The sequence below is a fragment of the Kwoniella botswanensis genome, chromosome 1, assembly GCF_036426115.1.
Source record: "Kwoniella botswanensis chromosome 1, complete sequence".
Classification (NCBI taxonomy): Eukaryota; Fungi; Basidiomycota; class Tremellomycetes; order Tremellales; family Cryptococcaceae; genus Kwoniella; species Kwoniella botswanensis.
The window spans coordinates 8,104,203-8,118,748 of NC_088599.1; the positions used below are offsets into that span (position 1 = coordinate 8,104,203).

At 45.1% G+C, this 14,546-nt stretch overlaps 3 protein-coding genes across 3 annotated transcripts; 1 reads left to right on the forward strand and 2 right to left on the reverse strand.

Moving 5' to 3' along the window:
- Positions 1–338: 338 nt before the first annotated feature.
- Positions 339–7,096, reverse strand: L199_003055 (uncharacterized protein; the record flags this gene model as incomplete). The annotated part of the gene is made up of 10 exons (XM_064888792.1): positions 339–1,326; positions 1,439–1,937; positions 2,001–2,129; positions 2,214–2,682; positions 2,777–3,108; positions 3,194–4,879; positions 4,944–5,325; positions 5,389–5,735; positions 5,813–6,173; positions 6,233–7,096. The coding sequence occupies 10 exons, from the start codon at positions 7,094–7,096 to the stop codon at positions 339–341; spliced, it is 6,057 nt and encodes a 2,018-aa protein (XP_064744864.1).
- Positions 7,097–7,803: 707 nt separating this feature from the next.
- L199_003056 (uncharacterized protein) lies at positions 7,804–12,728 on the forward strand (the record flags this gene model as incomplete). Its single annotated transcript, XM_064888793.1, has 6 exons — positions 7,804–8,085; positions 8,154–9,044; positions 9,118–9,468; positions 9,540–9,764; positions 9,817–9,999; positions 10,059–12,728. 6 exons carry the CDS (start codon positions 7,804–7,806, stop codon positions 12,726–12,728), a joined length of 4,602 nt encoding a protein of 1,533 aa, XP_064744865.1.
- Positions 12,729–13,353: 625 nt separating this feature from the next.
- On the reverse strand, positions 13,354–14,523 carry L199_003057 (vacuolar-sorting protein SNF7; the record flags this gene model as incomplete). The annotated part of the gene is made up of 6 exons (XM_064888794.1): positions 13,354–13,433; positions 13,511–13,628; positions 13,731–13,845; positions 13,910–14,001; positions 14,101–14,186; positions 14,346–14,523. 6 exons carry the CDS (start codon positions 14,521–14,523, stop codon positions 13,354–13,356), a joined length of 669 nt encoding a protein of 222 aa, XP_064744866.1.
- Between the last annotated feature and the right edge of the window lie 23 nt (positions 14,524–14,546).

Below are 14,546 nucleotides of genomic sequence, written 5' to 3' on the forward strand. Positions count from 1 at the left end.
GCAAGTGATCGCATTGGGAGGATATTCTGAAATAGAACGTGTATCGCATCTTTAGTGAGATATGAGACGATGAGACGATGAGACGATGAGTAATCAGGTATAACTGTAGATAGAACACATCAAATGGTGCGTTACAATGCACATACTATACATCATATCTGATATTCACTATATTACCCACTTATCCTAATCAGTATAGAATGTACAACAAGATAACTGAAAATCAAAAACTAACAATGACATGGAAAAGGGAATTGCAATGGAATATTGTCCATCATTATCAATCATATAAAGCTGAATACCTCTACACGAGTCAAACATGTTGTGTTACAGTCGAGTTATAATTCTTGTATAACCTCTTTGATCTCTTTCTCCATCCTTGTTCTAGCATTCTCCTTCTTTTCATGATCTGCATGTTGAGTAAACCCACTAGGCTGTTTACCGCCGTCGTCGTCGTCAAACTCCAACGCCAAGTTGACTTTATTCTTGGCCCCATGTTCCTCCTTAATCTGTGCTTCACCATCTTTGTCTTGATCTTCCTCTTCATCATTCACAATTATCTCGATTTCGTCTCTACTACCACTATCCAACCTGGTAGGTTCAACCATATCATCTTCACTTGAGTCTTCCCCATCACCAGGTAAAGGAGGAATCATCTCTTCGTAAAACCTCTGTAACAATTCTTTATCATTACAGAAATCTTCTAATTCCTTTCTAAGTTGTTTGACCTGTTCCATCCTTCCATCACTTCCACCACCACCGGTGGTATGGTTCGTACTTGTATTTGTATGTAAGATTGAATTTTTTCTTCTTGAATTGACTGTACTGAGCCGATCACCAAATACCGAAAAAGAGTTTGAAGAGAGTATCAATCGATTATCGGACCAAAGGAAACCTTCCGAATCGGATAAACATTGTATGAGGGCTAATCCGGATTTATGGACGAACTGTGAATAATCGAATCTACTCTTTCGATATGAATATTCAACGTCGATATTCTCAGGATATCTATCTGACGCTTCCACATCGAGAACAAATCCGAATTTTTTTGTTAATATGCAATATTCGAAATAATTCTCTACTTGACCCGTCCCATGACCGATCGAAAGCAGCCTTTCGTGCAGGTCGGTAACGACTGGTGGAGGGACAGCCAAAGGGATAGGTATGGCAGTACGATATGCGCATTTTAAGGGGATATCACTCAGTTGTTCAACGGGAGTTTCGACGAATCGTAGGCCGTATCGTTCAGCTTGAGCGGATAGTTTTTGACGGAGCTCTTCGAGTAACGCCGCGGTTACACCTAGCCAGTTGAGCTCGAAGTGGAAGCTACACAGTGGGTTAAAACTCTCGTTAGTACAGCTTGATAAAACGCATTTTCACACAGCTTCTTTGAGCCTCTACATGAAAGTAAATCAGGTTGAAAGGCCTCGTCACTCACGCATTCCTAGCATTGTGGACTACATCAGCATGCAGAATCGCCACCTCCGCTCTATCACTCTTTTTGTTCGGATCTAAATCCAGTACTCTCGTTTGCGACATTTTGACTTTTCTTTTCCTACCTGGTCTACCACTAGTCGAAGATGTGATGGACGATCTAGCTTGAGGCCCTTCATACATCTTAGCCAGTAAAGCTCGGGCCCCAGGAGGCGTAGTAGAAGGCAAAGAAGCCTGAACCTGTGCTGGGTTGGCCGTTGACAACAAGGTGTTATTCGAGTTGGATGCCGTCAAAATTCCATTATTGGCATCGCCATTGATCGGAGTGGAAGTTTCATCCCGACTAGGTTCTTTCGATGTAGATGATGAAGAGGCTTTGGAAGATGTGGTACCGAACCATGATTTGTTTTTGGAAGATGATTTGGACATTGCATTGTACGGTTCTCGTAGTCGGTAATATAGATGCCAGTAATCAAGGAAACCGTGAGAATTAGTAACGTGTTCTGTGAAAAGTACGATCCATTAAGCAGTGTATCATACCCAGTGAGGTTGTCATCCGTACTCACCTATAAGACCTTTCTCCAATAATGATTCAGCCCATTCAGCAGCCTTCTCACGACTCGTCACATCCTCAAAGGAATTTTGCAGCCACTCGCAGAACTGGGCTCCCGTGAAGGATTGGACATGTTGTCGAGCTGATTCACGTCCGGGTCAGCATCCATAGATTGAGCAGTGTCCAAGACAAGCAGATCATTCTCATGTGATTGAACATCACTCACCTTCCCACCATCTAGTCCGGATGATCAACCCATTACCAGGCTGGCACATCAACTCCGCAACATTCGCAAGCGTCATCCCTTCCAAACGTTTATGATCCGAATTTATATTCGTAGGTTTCTCCTTATTGCTTATTTGTCTTTCCAAATCCATCATCAACTCTTCATCCAACACACAAGTGGAAGGATCGAAAGTCGTCGTAACTATTCTAAGAGGCTGTTGTGGTGTCCCATTCTGAGATTTGAGCAAGTATCGATTGAGCGTTTCAATAACTTTTTGGGCACCCAACCACAACAGGTCGGTCTGATTCAGATGTTCGTTTTGAGGTACTAAGCCTGGGAAAGAAACGATCTCTTTGCCTGAGGGGATGAGGATGAACCTTGTTCGCCAATATCTTAGTGGATCAAGGGTACGTCGTTCGCCATTGATCAGATGGTCTAGGTGGTTATAGTTGATTTTGGTATTTACATCCTGGGTAGATGAGACATTGCGTAAAATCAGTACAATCCTCTTCCTGATACTAGCCAACACAATGGTACCCATATATAACGTTTTCACAACTCACAGGATAGTTGAAAGTCGCCTCAGCAGGCTGATACCCTTTCATCCCGACCGGCCAAACCAAACACCTATACTTTACCGAATCAGTCGAGTGGGACACCTTCCTGGTCATCCAATGAACGATGATCTCCTGTCTTGTAGGATGGAACAATAATCGATGTATATGATTGGCCCATGACATCCATATCGCACCTCTACCATTTTTCAGTACTTCTGACGCACCACCTGAGACTAATTCTACACCGATATCTGCGTCTTTCTCCAGATGGATTGGCATAGGTCGGACCACCCCCGGTTCATTGAGGTCATGCGGTAATACTATGACTTGGAAGTTTTCTGTATTCAACATGCACCATGCCACATCAGCTCAACTACCAAAATATTCATCTGAATAGCTGACAATGCGAGCAATTGAACTTACGGGACAATCTCTGCGAGACCATCTCCCTCATCATAGCCAACGGCAGATTCTCCTGAGCCGCATCGCTCCTGATTAAGAACGCCCCATCTTCCAAATAACACTGTACCGTATAAGTACCCGTATTATACAATTCATCACTCTGTTTCTGCGTCGGCAAGAAGTCCGTGGTGAGTGGTAGACAAGCAGGAGCCAAGAGAGAGGGCCATTGGACGATATGTTGTTGAGCTTGTTTGGGCAAGACAAATCTCCATCTTCGACCACCAGCATCTCTGATCCGATCAATCGTCTCCGCAGAAGGTTTGCATGGGTTGACAGTGAAATGCCTTGATGATTGTACCAATGCATTGTTCCTATTTCGCCAAGATAGATCTTCATGAGATTTACTTAACCCCTGACCTGATTGACCACTTGGCGGTAATCCTTTAGAGTTCCTCAATGATCTTGATATAGGATCTTCCTCGACTGTTTGAGAACGACGTAGGCGCGATGTTGTACCAGTGGCAATTGGCAATGGTTGAGTAACGGGCGTAACAATGCTGTGGGTCTTATCCTTAGAAGGGGATGGTGTACTGGGTGTGATCATGGTATCTGGATTAGGCATCTTGGGTCTAGGCGGAACAGAACCATTACCTGATCTCGATCTTGATCCGGTGTCCGATGTTTTAGTTTTGGATGTATTCGAAGGAACAGGCGAGTGAGGCCGATTACCTGTGACCGAGGACACATCCGTTCTGCCTATAGTCTCCATAGCGGGTGCGGCATAACTCGGTTGAGATCTCGTAGAAGTTAAACCACCGAATAGCCAGCTCGCTCCAAACCTACTGGCGAAAGAGCTTTTACTGCTTTTCGTATTGAGCTTTTTAGCAGGGGTAAGTTTCGGCGTAGAAGCCCCGGAGCCATTCTGTTCAAGTGAGATGACCGATGCTCGAGAGGGTGATGAATCGCGAGTTCTGGTCAAAGGCGAATGACTACTGTCATGATCTACAGGTAAATCGCTGATAGGTGGCGGTAAAGGCGAGGCTGAGCGGGTGGTAGCTATTGGCGATGATCCTCGACTAGCAACCAGGAGGGGCGAAGAGGTATGTACTGGTGGAGTAGGAGGCGCGATGTTCGTAGCGGCTCTGGCAGGTGAGTCTGATCTAAGACCCCTTCTCAAGCTTAGCGTAGATGGTGCTGGGGAAGCGCTTCGCAATTCTGTGCGCTTCTTTCCTAAAGGGTGCGAATCCTCCATTTCAATCATGGCTTTGATCGGTGACAGTTTTGACCCATTCGCAAACCCTCCAATAGACTTCGGTCGAGTTGTAGATGCCAAAGAATTAGATCTTTCATGCTTCTCTTTTTCGGCTAACAGTCTGGCAGATTGATAACTTGCTGGAATACTTGCTGGCGTAGAACCAAGTTGAGGAGAGTTCATCTTACTGATTGGTTGTTCGACTTGTCCGCTACCAAATATGGACTGATCGAAATCGTCCCGTACTACCTTCCTATCTTCGAGAGAGAGAGGCCGACGAGGCATCGGCATATCCTCGATATCAAGGTAAGGTACAATAACCGTCGTAAGGTTATGATCAAGGATACCAAGCATTTGAATTTCGTACATCTTACATCGGGGGATGAATCGGTCAGGTCGAAATGGCTTATCGTGTGTTACAGCGTAGAATGATGCGCTGACCCAGGATGGTAGTGCTATGTCGAGAAATACAGGAATCAACAAGGCTGGTCCGGTGTCATAATGCAACTTAAGACTTACAGTAACAATCTGCCAATTCCGTATTCTTGATATGTGACATATGGGCATCAAAATATAGCAAATCAGGTGTGATCGGTCTATGTTTGCCGCTTAATGTGTTCTCCTCGGATACTGGTCCTTTAGGACGGTGCGAAACATAGCTGAACAGGGGTACGCTGTGCAATGGCATTTTGGTCAAGCAGACGAAATCCACGCTCATCCCATGATCGACCATCCGTTCGGTCGTCAGCCGAAGAAGATTTTTATCAACGGCAAAATGGCCTGTTCCGGGAGTTACAATCGTTATTGATAGACCAGTACGAGATAAATCCCTATCCACATGGTGTTCATCGAAAGGGTTCAGCGCAAGGTTGATAGCTTCTAAAGCGTTTCCTTCGTACGCCTAGTAGCACTGGTAAGTCAAAGATACTTGGTAAAATTCGTTATGGTAGATAACATCACTTACAAAACTCCATCTGCCAACGATCTTAACCTTATCACCTGTATATGACTTCCCACCCATCAACTGGAAATGATAATCCAATAGCAACTCTTTTTCACTTCTTTCTAACTGTTTCTTGATCTCAGGCAAAGCTTGTGTCCAGTCACTCCTCCGTTCTAGATCCACCGCAACCTTGAAGAAGTCTTTACATGGTCTTCCTGAAAAATCTTTGATCAAACTACCTGCCAAGTCGTGTTTTTCCAGGTACGCTACATCCTCTTCATCATAGTATATCCTAGCGAAGAAGATTATTGTGACGACATGAGAGGTTCCTTTCTCTGACCATCTAGCGAATAAGTCGGGCAAATAACCTATGATCGTATAATATATAAGCTAAACCAAGTGGGACAGGGTGTATGAGGTATCAAAGAATCAGAATGAGACTTACCATGCACGACTTTCTCGATATATCTTTCGCCGTCCTCATCGAATTCCCATGTCTCCTCGCATAATTGAATAAACAGATAAACTTGAGAACTCTTGCTTCTAAAGATCGTTTTCGTTTTGGCGGTAGCAATACCACTTGAATACCTTTTATCTCTCTGTTTACCAGTTTTAGGATCTTTCTCGCTCCTGATGATGAAGTTCACTTCTGCTCTTACGGCTCCCCCTGCTAGCGATACTTTTTCTCCTACATGTAATGTCATTCCCTCCAAAGACATACCAAGCCTCCACATATCTGCTCTACCTAGATATTGCGAAAAGTAAAATTCGACATAATCGGTATGTGCTGATTCTTTATCCGTTATCTAAATCTGATCATCAGTATCAACATTCATAAGAGGACATACGATGAAGGGTCGCTCACCCTTCTAACTTCTACCTCCAACCGCTGATGAAACCCAAAAGCAGTAGCTACTGAGTCCGGGACTTGGACCTGATGAGCGCTAGCAGTCGGTACATCTTCTCCCAATCTAAAGACATATCCATCCCTTCCTTTGCCAGTTTTCACACCGTTCATCGCTGGACTGACATTGTCCTTCTTCTTCTTGATGTACGATTCACCCTCGGGAACTTGGATACGTAAAGGCTGTTGAGTCTGCCTTCTGTGTATCTGGCGGATCTCAAGGTAATCGCCCAGTTTCGCATCCCACGGCAGGGCAGCGTAATTTAATAAGACCTGAGAAGAAGGTGCATTTGTGGATGTGGATGTAGAAGGTAAGGGTGAGGGATGAGCGGGTGTATTACTGTTGATAGGTGTAGGTTTGTAAGTATATAGCAGTAATGCTACACTGTCCTTATCTACCAGCGATAGATCCAATACTCCCCCTTCCATGTTTGCTCTAGTGGGTATGGCTGGTGCCGAGGGCATATGACTGATCATAGGTTGAGGTGGACTGGGCCATGATGATATCCTATTGTGCCCATGACCGTGTCCATTTCCAGCTCCAGCTCCTACACCTTGTAATCTTGGTCTTCTACTACTACTGCTTCCACTGGTACCCAGTTGATCTGTTAATGCCTGAGTCGCCGCACTAGGTCCAGGAAAGGGATTAGTGGTTATTCGGAAAGATGATGCCGAGACGTCAATGGATGGTGGTCCAGGTTGTGTACTTCCTGCTGGTACTGAGCCTGTCCCAACGATGGTCGATGATCTTGCTCGGATATTGACTGGCCGAGGGGAAGATGCTCGTGCTACACTGGGATCAGCTAAGAACCACGAGTGATGCATCTTGGAATTGAAGGAAGAGTAGACATACTAGGCATGACGAAAGCATTAGTGACTTGTTATCGTACCAAAGCTGTTCACTGTAGGATGATGTCGTACTACGTTGTGAGAATCTTGCGTCAGATGAACCTTGTGGTTTAACCTTGTTTAAGACCGCTTCGACGGTGATAGAGAATCTTCGATGTGATCCTACGGCAGCCTTCCGTGACTTTGTTGACCTCGTCTAATTGGGTGATATCTGACTCATCGATGTCTTGCTTGTGGCCCCAGTTGGCCGGTCGATGTCGATGTCGTCGGTATGCTGCTGTTAGCAGTCAAGTCTTCGAGTAATGTTGACTTTTGATCAGTCGAGTTGTTCCGTTATCGCGTTCGCATTAAAGTGGGTGCTCATATAAAGTATATTACTCGTATTCAGGTCACTCATACTCGGCTTCGGGCGCCCTCTTGGTGGGTAGCGAAGTAAGGCATACATATATCATATCATCATATCACACTGAATAAAATCCAATGAAATATCTTGCATTATCGTATCATAACAGACCTATTCAACACGGCTAGATATATCCTCAATATCGGCCTCCATCTCCATATACCTCTCGAGCACGAGCGACCTTGACTCAACAATGCAAGTCTAAGCACGACCGAGATAACAATCATCCCTTTTCTCAGCCGTATATAGTACCTCTGGTACTCATACCGAAACCACGGACATGTCTCGACCCGGTCCTTCACCTCCACCAGCTCTGACTCCCATCGCTTCGACTTCCACAGCTCACTTGGGATCCCGGTCACTGCACTCAGACGTGCGTCACAGACACGATAAACAGCCAGCTACGTATCCCCCTCAAACAGCATATACACCGTCTACTACCAGACCCAAGAGGAGAAAGAGACGTGATGGAGAGAAAAAAGGTAGAAGGCTATTGAAATGGAGACGGGGGATAGTGACAGAGGCATTCAGAAGATTTGGTGAACATTGTGCGAGGAATCAGGTGAGTTGTCTTATACTAATCTACTCTTATCCTCTACGCGAGATGGTCAAGCTGATATGATTGTACAGATACGAACTTTACTTATCGATTGTCTAGTAATGACCAACCTTTTCTACCCTTCCCTGGCTTTGTACTTACAAAAGCGATTCCCACCACTACACCCATCTTCACCGCCTTCACATCGTCTGCCCCTACAGGGAGAAGCTGGACCTTCGACCTATCGTCGGAATCAGCGGGAACATCCATTATCTCTACTTAGTACGCCCGTCCTGGACAGCTTCTTTCCCTACCCTCCACCATTACTACCCAGACTTGTATGGGCAGGATGGTGGGGCAGAGATACAGGTCAAGATGATCTGGACGATCATGGCTGGGGCCTTAGTAGAGCTTTACCCGAAGGAGCCAAAGAGCAGGACGAAGAAATCCGAATAATGAGGGTCGCTTGGTCCGACGTAGAAGATGTACTTGATAGGGACACAGAGGCTGGGGAGCGGTCATGGGAAGAAAGGGACCATATCTTGTTGAGTTTAGTAAGGGATGTAGCGGAAGAATGGGAGCAGAGATACAAGTCCAGTGGAGAAAGATGTGTAAGGCAATTGGAAGGCGCAGAGGGAGAAGCGGTCGATTCCACGGGACCATGCTACATCCTTTCACCAGATCACGACGCTCCGACAAGCAACGGTACTCAGACCTCACTGTCGTCTTTGGCATTTCATACTGAAATGCTGTCTCAAGGCACTACCGATACAAATTCTTACGCATGGACATCGAATGTGGGAAACTTTTATCATAGCTTTGGTGTCCTCTTCCACGTACCTCAAAACTCCACAATCGATTTCGAATCCCGTTGGCAGGAAACTATGGATTTCGTCGCGGGTAAATTGGATGGAGAGGTGTTCACCGAGGCCCGAAGGTCGAATTCTGTCGATATGGATCAGACAGGTCAATGGTATCTTTCGGTAAGTGTCAATGCAGCAAAGGCACCACCTCGATTGTCATGATCATCCACTGATTTGATTTGTTCATCTCTAGTACACCTCGTCTTCACAAATCAACGACCAAACTGTCTCGTCTGGTCACCCTTATGTCGCTCGGCATCCTGAAACACTTTCTGCCTCGCCTCCTAGGATCGTGCTCATCCTCTACGCTATCCTATTCACTACGTTGATTGCCCAGCTATCTAATGCCTCCAAAGTGCATTCACGATTCGGTCTGGCTTTTACTGGTGTAGTCCAGTTGTGCTGTTCCTCCGTCATGAGTTTCAGCGTGTTAGCTTTACTCGGTTGGAATGGGTGGGGAGCTTCGATGAAACAGAGCAGTCTACCTACTTATGTCTTACCTTTCGTCATCGTTGTTGTGGGTGCTGAGAACATGTCTACCCTGGTATGTGTACGACTTCCCCCTCGATCAATATGTTATCAGATTACCAGACTAATATGCGTTGAATCGAATAGACAAAAGCGATATTCTCAATCCCATTTACGCACTCAGTCCCCGTTAGGATAGGTCTCGGTCTATCGAAAGTCGGAACTACCATCGCTCTTACCTCACTGACCGATCTGTTGGTATTGGGAGTAGTATGGCTTTGTGTGAATTTACAACCGGTCAGAGAATTCTGCCTTTTCGCAGCGGTGGTCATCATCACAGACTGGTTCATGCTTCACACTTTCTTCTTGACGGTAAGTGCCTGTCAATCTGTAGGTAGGAGTACAAGCTGATCGTGTTAATCAGGTCTTGTCCATTGATGCCCAAAGGTTGGAATTGGCCGATGTTCTTGCGTCGAACGGAGGGCCACCTGTTTCTCCCGTTCATCAAGACCCCAATTCGGAAGACCCTGCGGAAGGCAAACAAAGTGGATTCAGCTGGCGGAAACTTTTGCGCGCAAGGACAACCAAAAGTGGAAGTCTCGTTTTGGTAAGCTCGTCTAATCCCGTAAACCCTACATCAATCAAGCTAACGATGATGATTTGCAGCTGCTTATGACAGTCGGTATGCTGTATTGGCTTACGGAGCGACATCGCACTTCCTTGAACACGACTGCCAGTTTGTACGGATACACGCCTACTTCCGGTTCCAGCACCACGACATCTCTGCTTGCTACTCCCACTCCCTTCATCACCAAATCGACCGATCTATTCAACCTCAACCCCGCCGAAAGACTATGGCGTTCCCTCAACCCTCTCGGCTGGTCATACATAAAGATCTTCGTGCCTCCTGCGTCTATCTTGGTCTTACCTCGCTCGGGACATTCTATGCGTCCGGCAGATATACGGAAATTATCCTTACCAACATCCAGATTACTTCTTCCTCGACTGAGACCGTTGTTCTACTTGTTCAAAGTGGTAATTCTACCTCAAGCAATCACAGCGGGGGCCCTGTATGCTCTTTTGTTATATCTGCTTAAAGATGCCGATTTGCTTGACGCTCAACGAGATAGGCTAGGAAGAGTTGACGAGCAACAACAAGGAAACGAAACCGACTCCTCACCGAATGGGTATCTCGAGAACCCCCTTTTGGAGAGTCTGACAGCCAACATGCTACCGTGTAGTCATGAGAGTGATATCGATTTGATATCGACCTCTCCGGATGGGTTGATAGCTCTTACAGTGGGGATAGATAACACCATCTGCCTATGGAGATTCAGCGAGTCAAGTGATGGGAGCGGAACGAGGGAGATGCTCTCGAGCAAAACTTTAGATCCTGAAGATCCCATCGTGGCCTCTACAATAAGTGATGATGCGAAGTATGTCGGGATCTGTACGATCAATGGTTGGATACAAATTTGGGAAATTCCGAATGAAGGTCAGATAATCCCACTTGATGCGAGAAGAATCGATAGTCCCTTCATGGGAAGATCTAGAATTGCTAGTATGGCATTTGAGAGTCCCCCAACGCACGAAAGGAAAGAAGATCCCTTCACCATCACGCCGACCAGGTCGTCCAGCAAACCCTTAGTCACAGGTCCGACAATACTGGTCGCCCTCACCAACGGGTGTGTCTTATCTCTCGGTGTTGACTCGTCTCCGATACCGATTATCCAGCCTGATCAACTCGATATACCCACTCGTACGACTTTCATCCGAGCCGAAGGCATTCTTGACATACTCATGCTTTCACCTCGGATTGTTCAAGTGTATCGCTACATCTCATCAGGCTGGTTTCCAATACTCATATCGGAAAATAGTGAAGATAGAATAACAGCTGTATCGTTACCCGATCCTGCTTTACCTGGCTTATGGGCTGTGGGACATCAATCGGGGTCTATCGAAATAATCGATGAGATTATCGGTCAACTTGTGTCCATATCGCCTACTAGCCCTGGAGAACTTATCAGGAAAATCCGGTTGGTCAAACCAACTTCAATGAGATGTGTAGGATGCAACACGATGACTACAGACGGATATTTGGTAATAGCATCAAGCAGCACTCAAATATGTATTGACAGGGTCTCACCGAGGATATCGAATAATTCATTTTGTAGATGTTCCGCTTCCACATCGTCTCGAGCAAGATCATCTTTGGATGAAAATACACGACCATCGCCTACTCGATTCAAGAATGGTAGTGGTGATCAAGGGTTGGTAGTACCTCCTTTATGGATCCAGAAACGTTATTCGCCCGGTAATACATCACCTCGTAAATCACCTTCGTTATTATCTTTACCATCTAATGGGGAATTCCCTTTATCATCTCATGGAGGAGCAAGAAGATTATCTAATTTACATAAACCCGATGACACGGTTAATGGATTGATCTCTTCAATGGATCGAAATTCGAGCTCCGTATCGGGAGGTGGATCTAATGGTATTTCACCTGCGGGTGAATTTGAAATCCAATCGCTTGGATCAATCATCATAACCGATACGAACGGAGAAGGAGAAAGAGATGGTGAAGGTATTAATTGGGAGATTGTGAATGATCGTTTGCTAGGAATGAGAAAAGTCAAATTTGGTTTAATTGATGATTCACAATTCTCCATCTTTTCTCTGGATTTAAAAAACGAATTATGGAATGGATCTTGTTTGGTCGTTCATTCAACAGCATTCGAAGCGTTGATTGAAAAATCAAGAATTGCCCATATGACGTCTTCAGAACTGTTAGGGATGGAAATGGGAATGAGGGAAAGGAGAATGGAAAGAATAAATAGTTTAAACGGAAGAGCTTCATTCTCTTTCTCTTTTCCCTCTTTCGAGACTTATACCGATTTAGAAAATGGCGCGAGGACAAGGACAGGTCCAGGAAGGAAAAGTTTATCAGTACCTACATTTGAGAAATTAGGGTATGTCCGGATTAACCAATTTGGTATATTGCAAGACCCAGGAGGAGGAGGAGGAGGAGGAGCGATTATAGGTGGATTTGGGAATAGGTTAGGAATAATATATCTCAATGATATAGACAGACAGAACGGAAAGGAATTGAGGAATATTGGAGTTAGTTCTACGCGTAACGAGAGTACAACTATTGGATTTGGATTATCTACACCTACGTCTACACAACAAGCAAGAAGATCAATCTCAAATACGTTTCCTTTGAACCCTCCCCCACCACCTATATCTAATCATAATAACACTCCTACACCTGCCACGCGGGTTATCACTGGGACCGCAACGGGGCCGGGGATAGGGCATAAAAAAGTTGAATAAGTTGAATTGACCATATATTTTTGGTATTTTGGGAACTTGTCTGCTATCCAAGAAGAGTATCGAAAGTTACTTGTGGGTTCGAAAAGGATATGTAGTTGTTATGTTGTATTGCCAGAGATTTTGTTCATGTATGAATAAACAGAACTCAAACACAGTCACGGTCAATGAACCATACTTCCGTTCTGCATTGTGTTGTGGCCCGAACAGCGGGAGAAAGCGAAAAGACACGAGACAGACATCACAACAACTGTATCTCATATATTGTTACATTCCCATATATACCTAAGGGTGATGACATGATTAAATCAGGGAGGGAAAAAAAGACTAGAACCAATGTGATAGCTGGACGCGAACCTAAAGAAAGAAAGGTAGACTGTCTGTGGAATTGTGATTTGGATGGAGCGAGAAGGGAAGAAAGAACAACATATTTCGTTCGATGACGGATTCCTTAGCCCGGGGGTTAAGAGAATGATGGTATAGTATGGTATAAGATTATATATGTATGTTTGAAACACTGACATCTCATTATTGTTATTGTCAAATTCGACCTCAAACTGAGGCTAGTGAGATCCGATCGATGTCGATGAAATGGGAGTGTATAGCAAATCTTCAGCTGATAGCTACATTACATAGCCAATTCAGCTTGTAATTGACGTAATTGAGCTTCTTCATCATCCTCTTCCGCTTGAGCAGTATTGTTAACACCTATACAATCGGAACCGAATATCATCAGCTCATCATTTGGATACAGTGAAACAGTACAGCTATGGCTGATGACTTACGTCCTGCAGTTTGACCCACGGGCGATGTTGGGATATGACTTGGTACTCTATCTGCACCTGCGAGTCTATCATCCAACTGTTCTTGCTCCAATGCTTCGAGTTCTTCTTTAAGGTCGTCCTGGAAAGGGACAAGCTCATCAGTACATTATAGCTGACGCATCGAATAGACATAAGATGCAGCAGACATCTACGAAGACTGATGCTGGATGGTATGACTCACCTCATCAAGTACTATACCCATACCAACAGGATTGGAGATAGCATCCGAAATTTCATTTGTGAGATCCATCTGTTCCCTGATCTTGTCCATCGTAGCGTCAACTCCCTCGGCGGTACTGCGTCGCAGATGGACCATTAGCCTAAAGGCTTCCAGTGATTTAGAGGATAGACAATACGTACAGATTACTATGAATACCTTTAAGAGCATCGGCGCCTTTCTTCATGGCTACCATGGTTTCGGCATTCAAGTTGGCTGATTCTATAGCGTTGACCTGGTGACAAACAATGTGGTCAGAAAATGTCACGTACCACCGTGTTCACGATGATTGTTCATGCTTTCATGCAATAAGGGACCAGCCTTCTTAACCCACTTGAGTCTCCAAAGTCAATCTCGTACCAGCGATTCTATCCAACTCATTCTCATGCGCTTTCTTTTGTCTCAACGCAGCCATCGCCACTATCAAGTATGAGATATTGTATCATCCAGCATCAGCATTACCTCTTATACAGGTCGGTATCATACATGATTCATCCGATCGATGCATGGCACTTCATGGTGTACCAGCATTATTCCTACTTTCACGTTAAAGAGAAAGGCAGTGAACAAACCACTCACATCGCTTATTGGATGTAGCATTCGCTTTAGCCTTCTTCATCTCCTCTTCGATCTTCTTATTCAGATGTTCCTCCTTCTTCTCCAACATCAGTAATTGCTGTCTCAATCCCACGATGGCATCCCTAGCTCCCTCTCGGGTGTCTTTCTTCCCTGCGAACCATGACATCCAACCTGACATGATGTTTGTGGTGTGTTGACTTT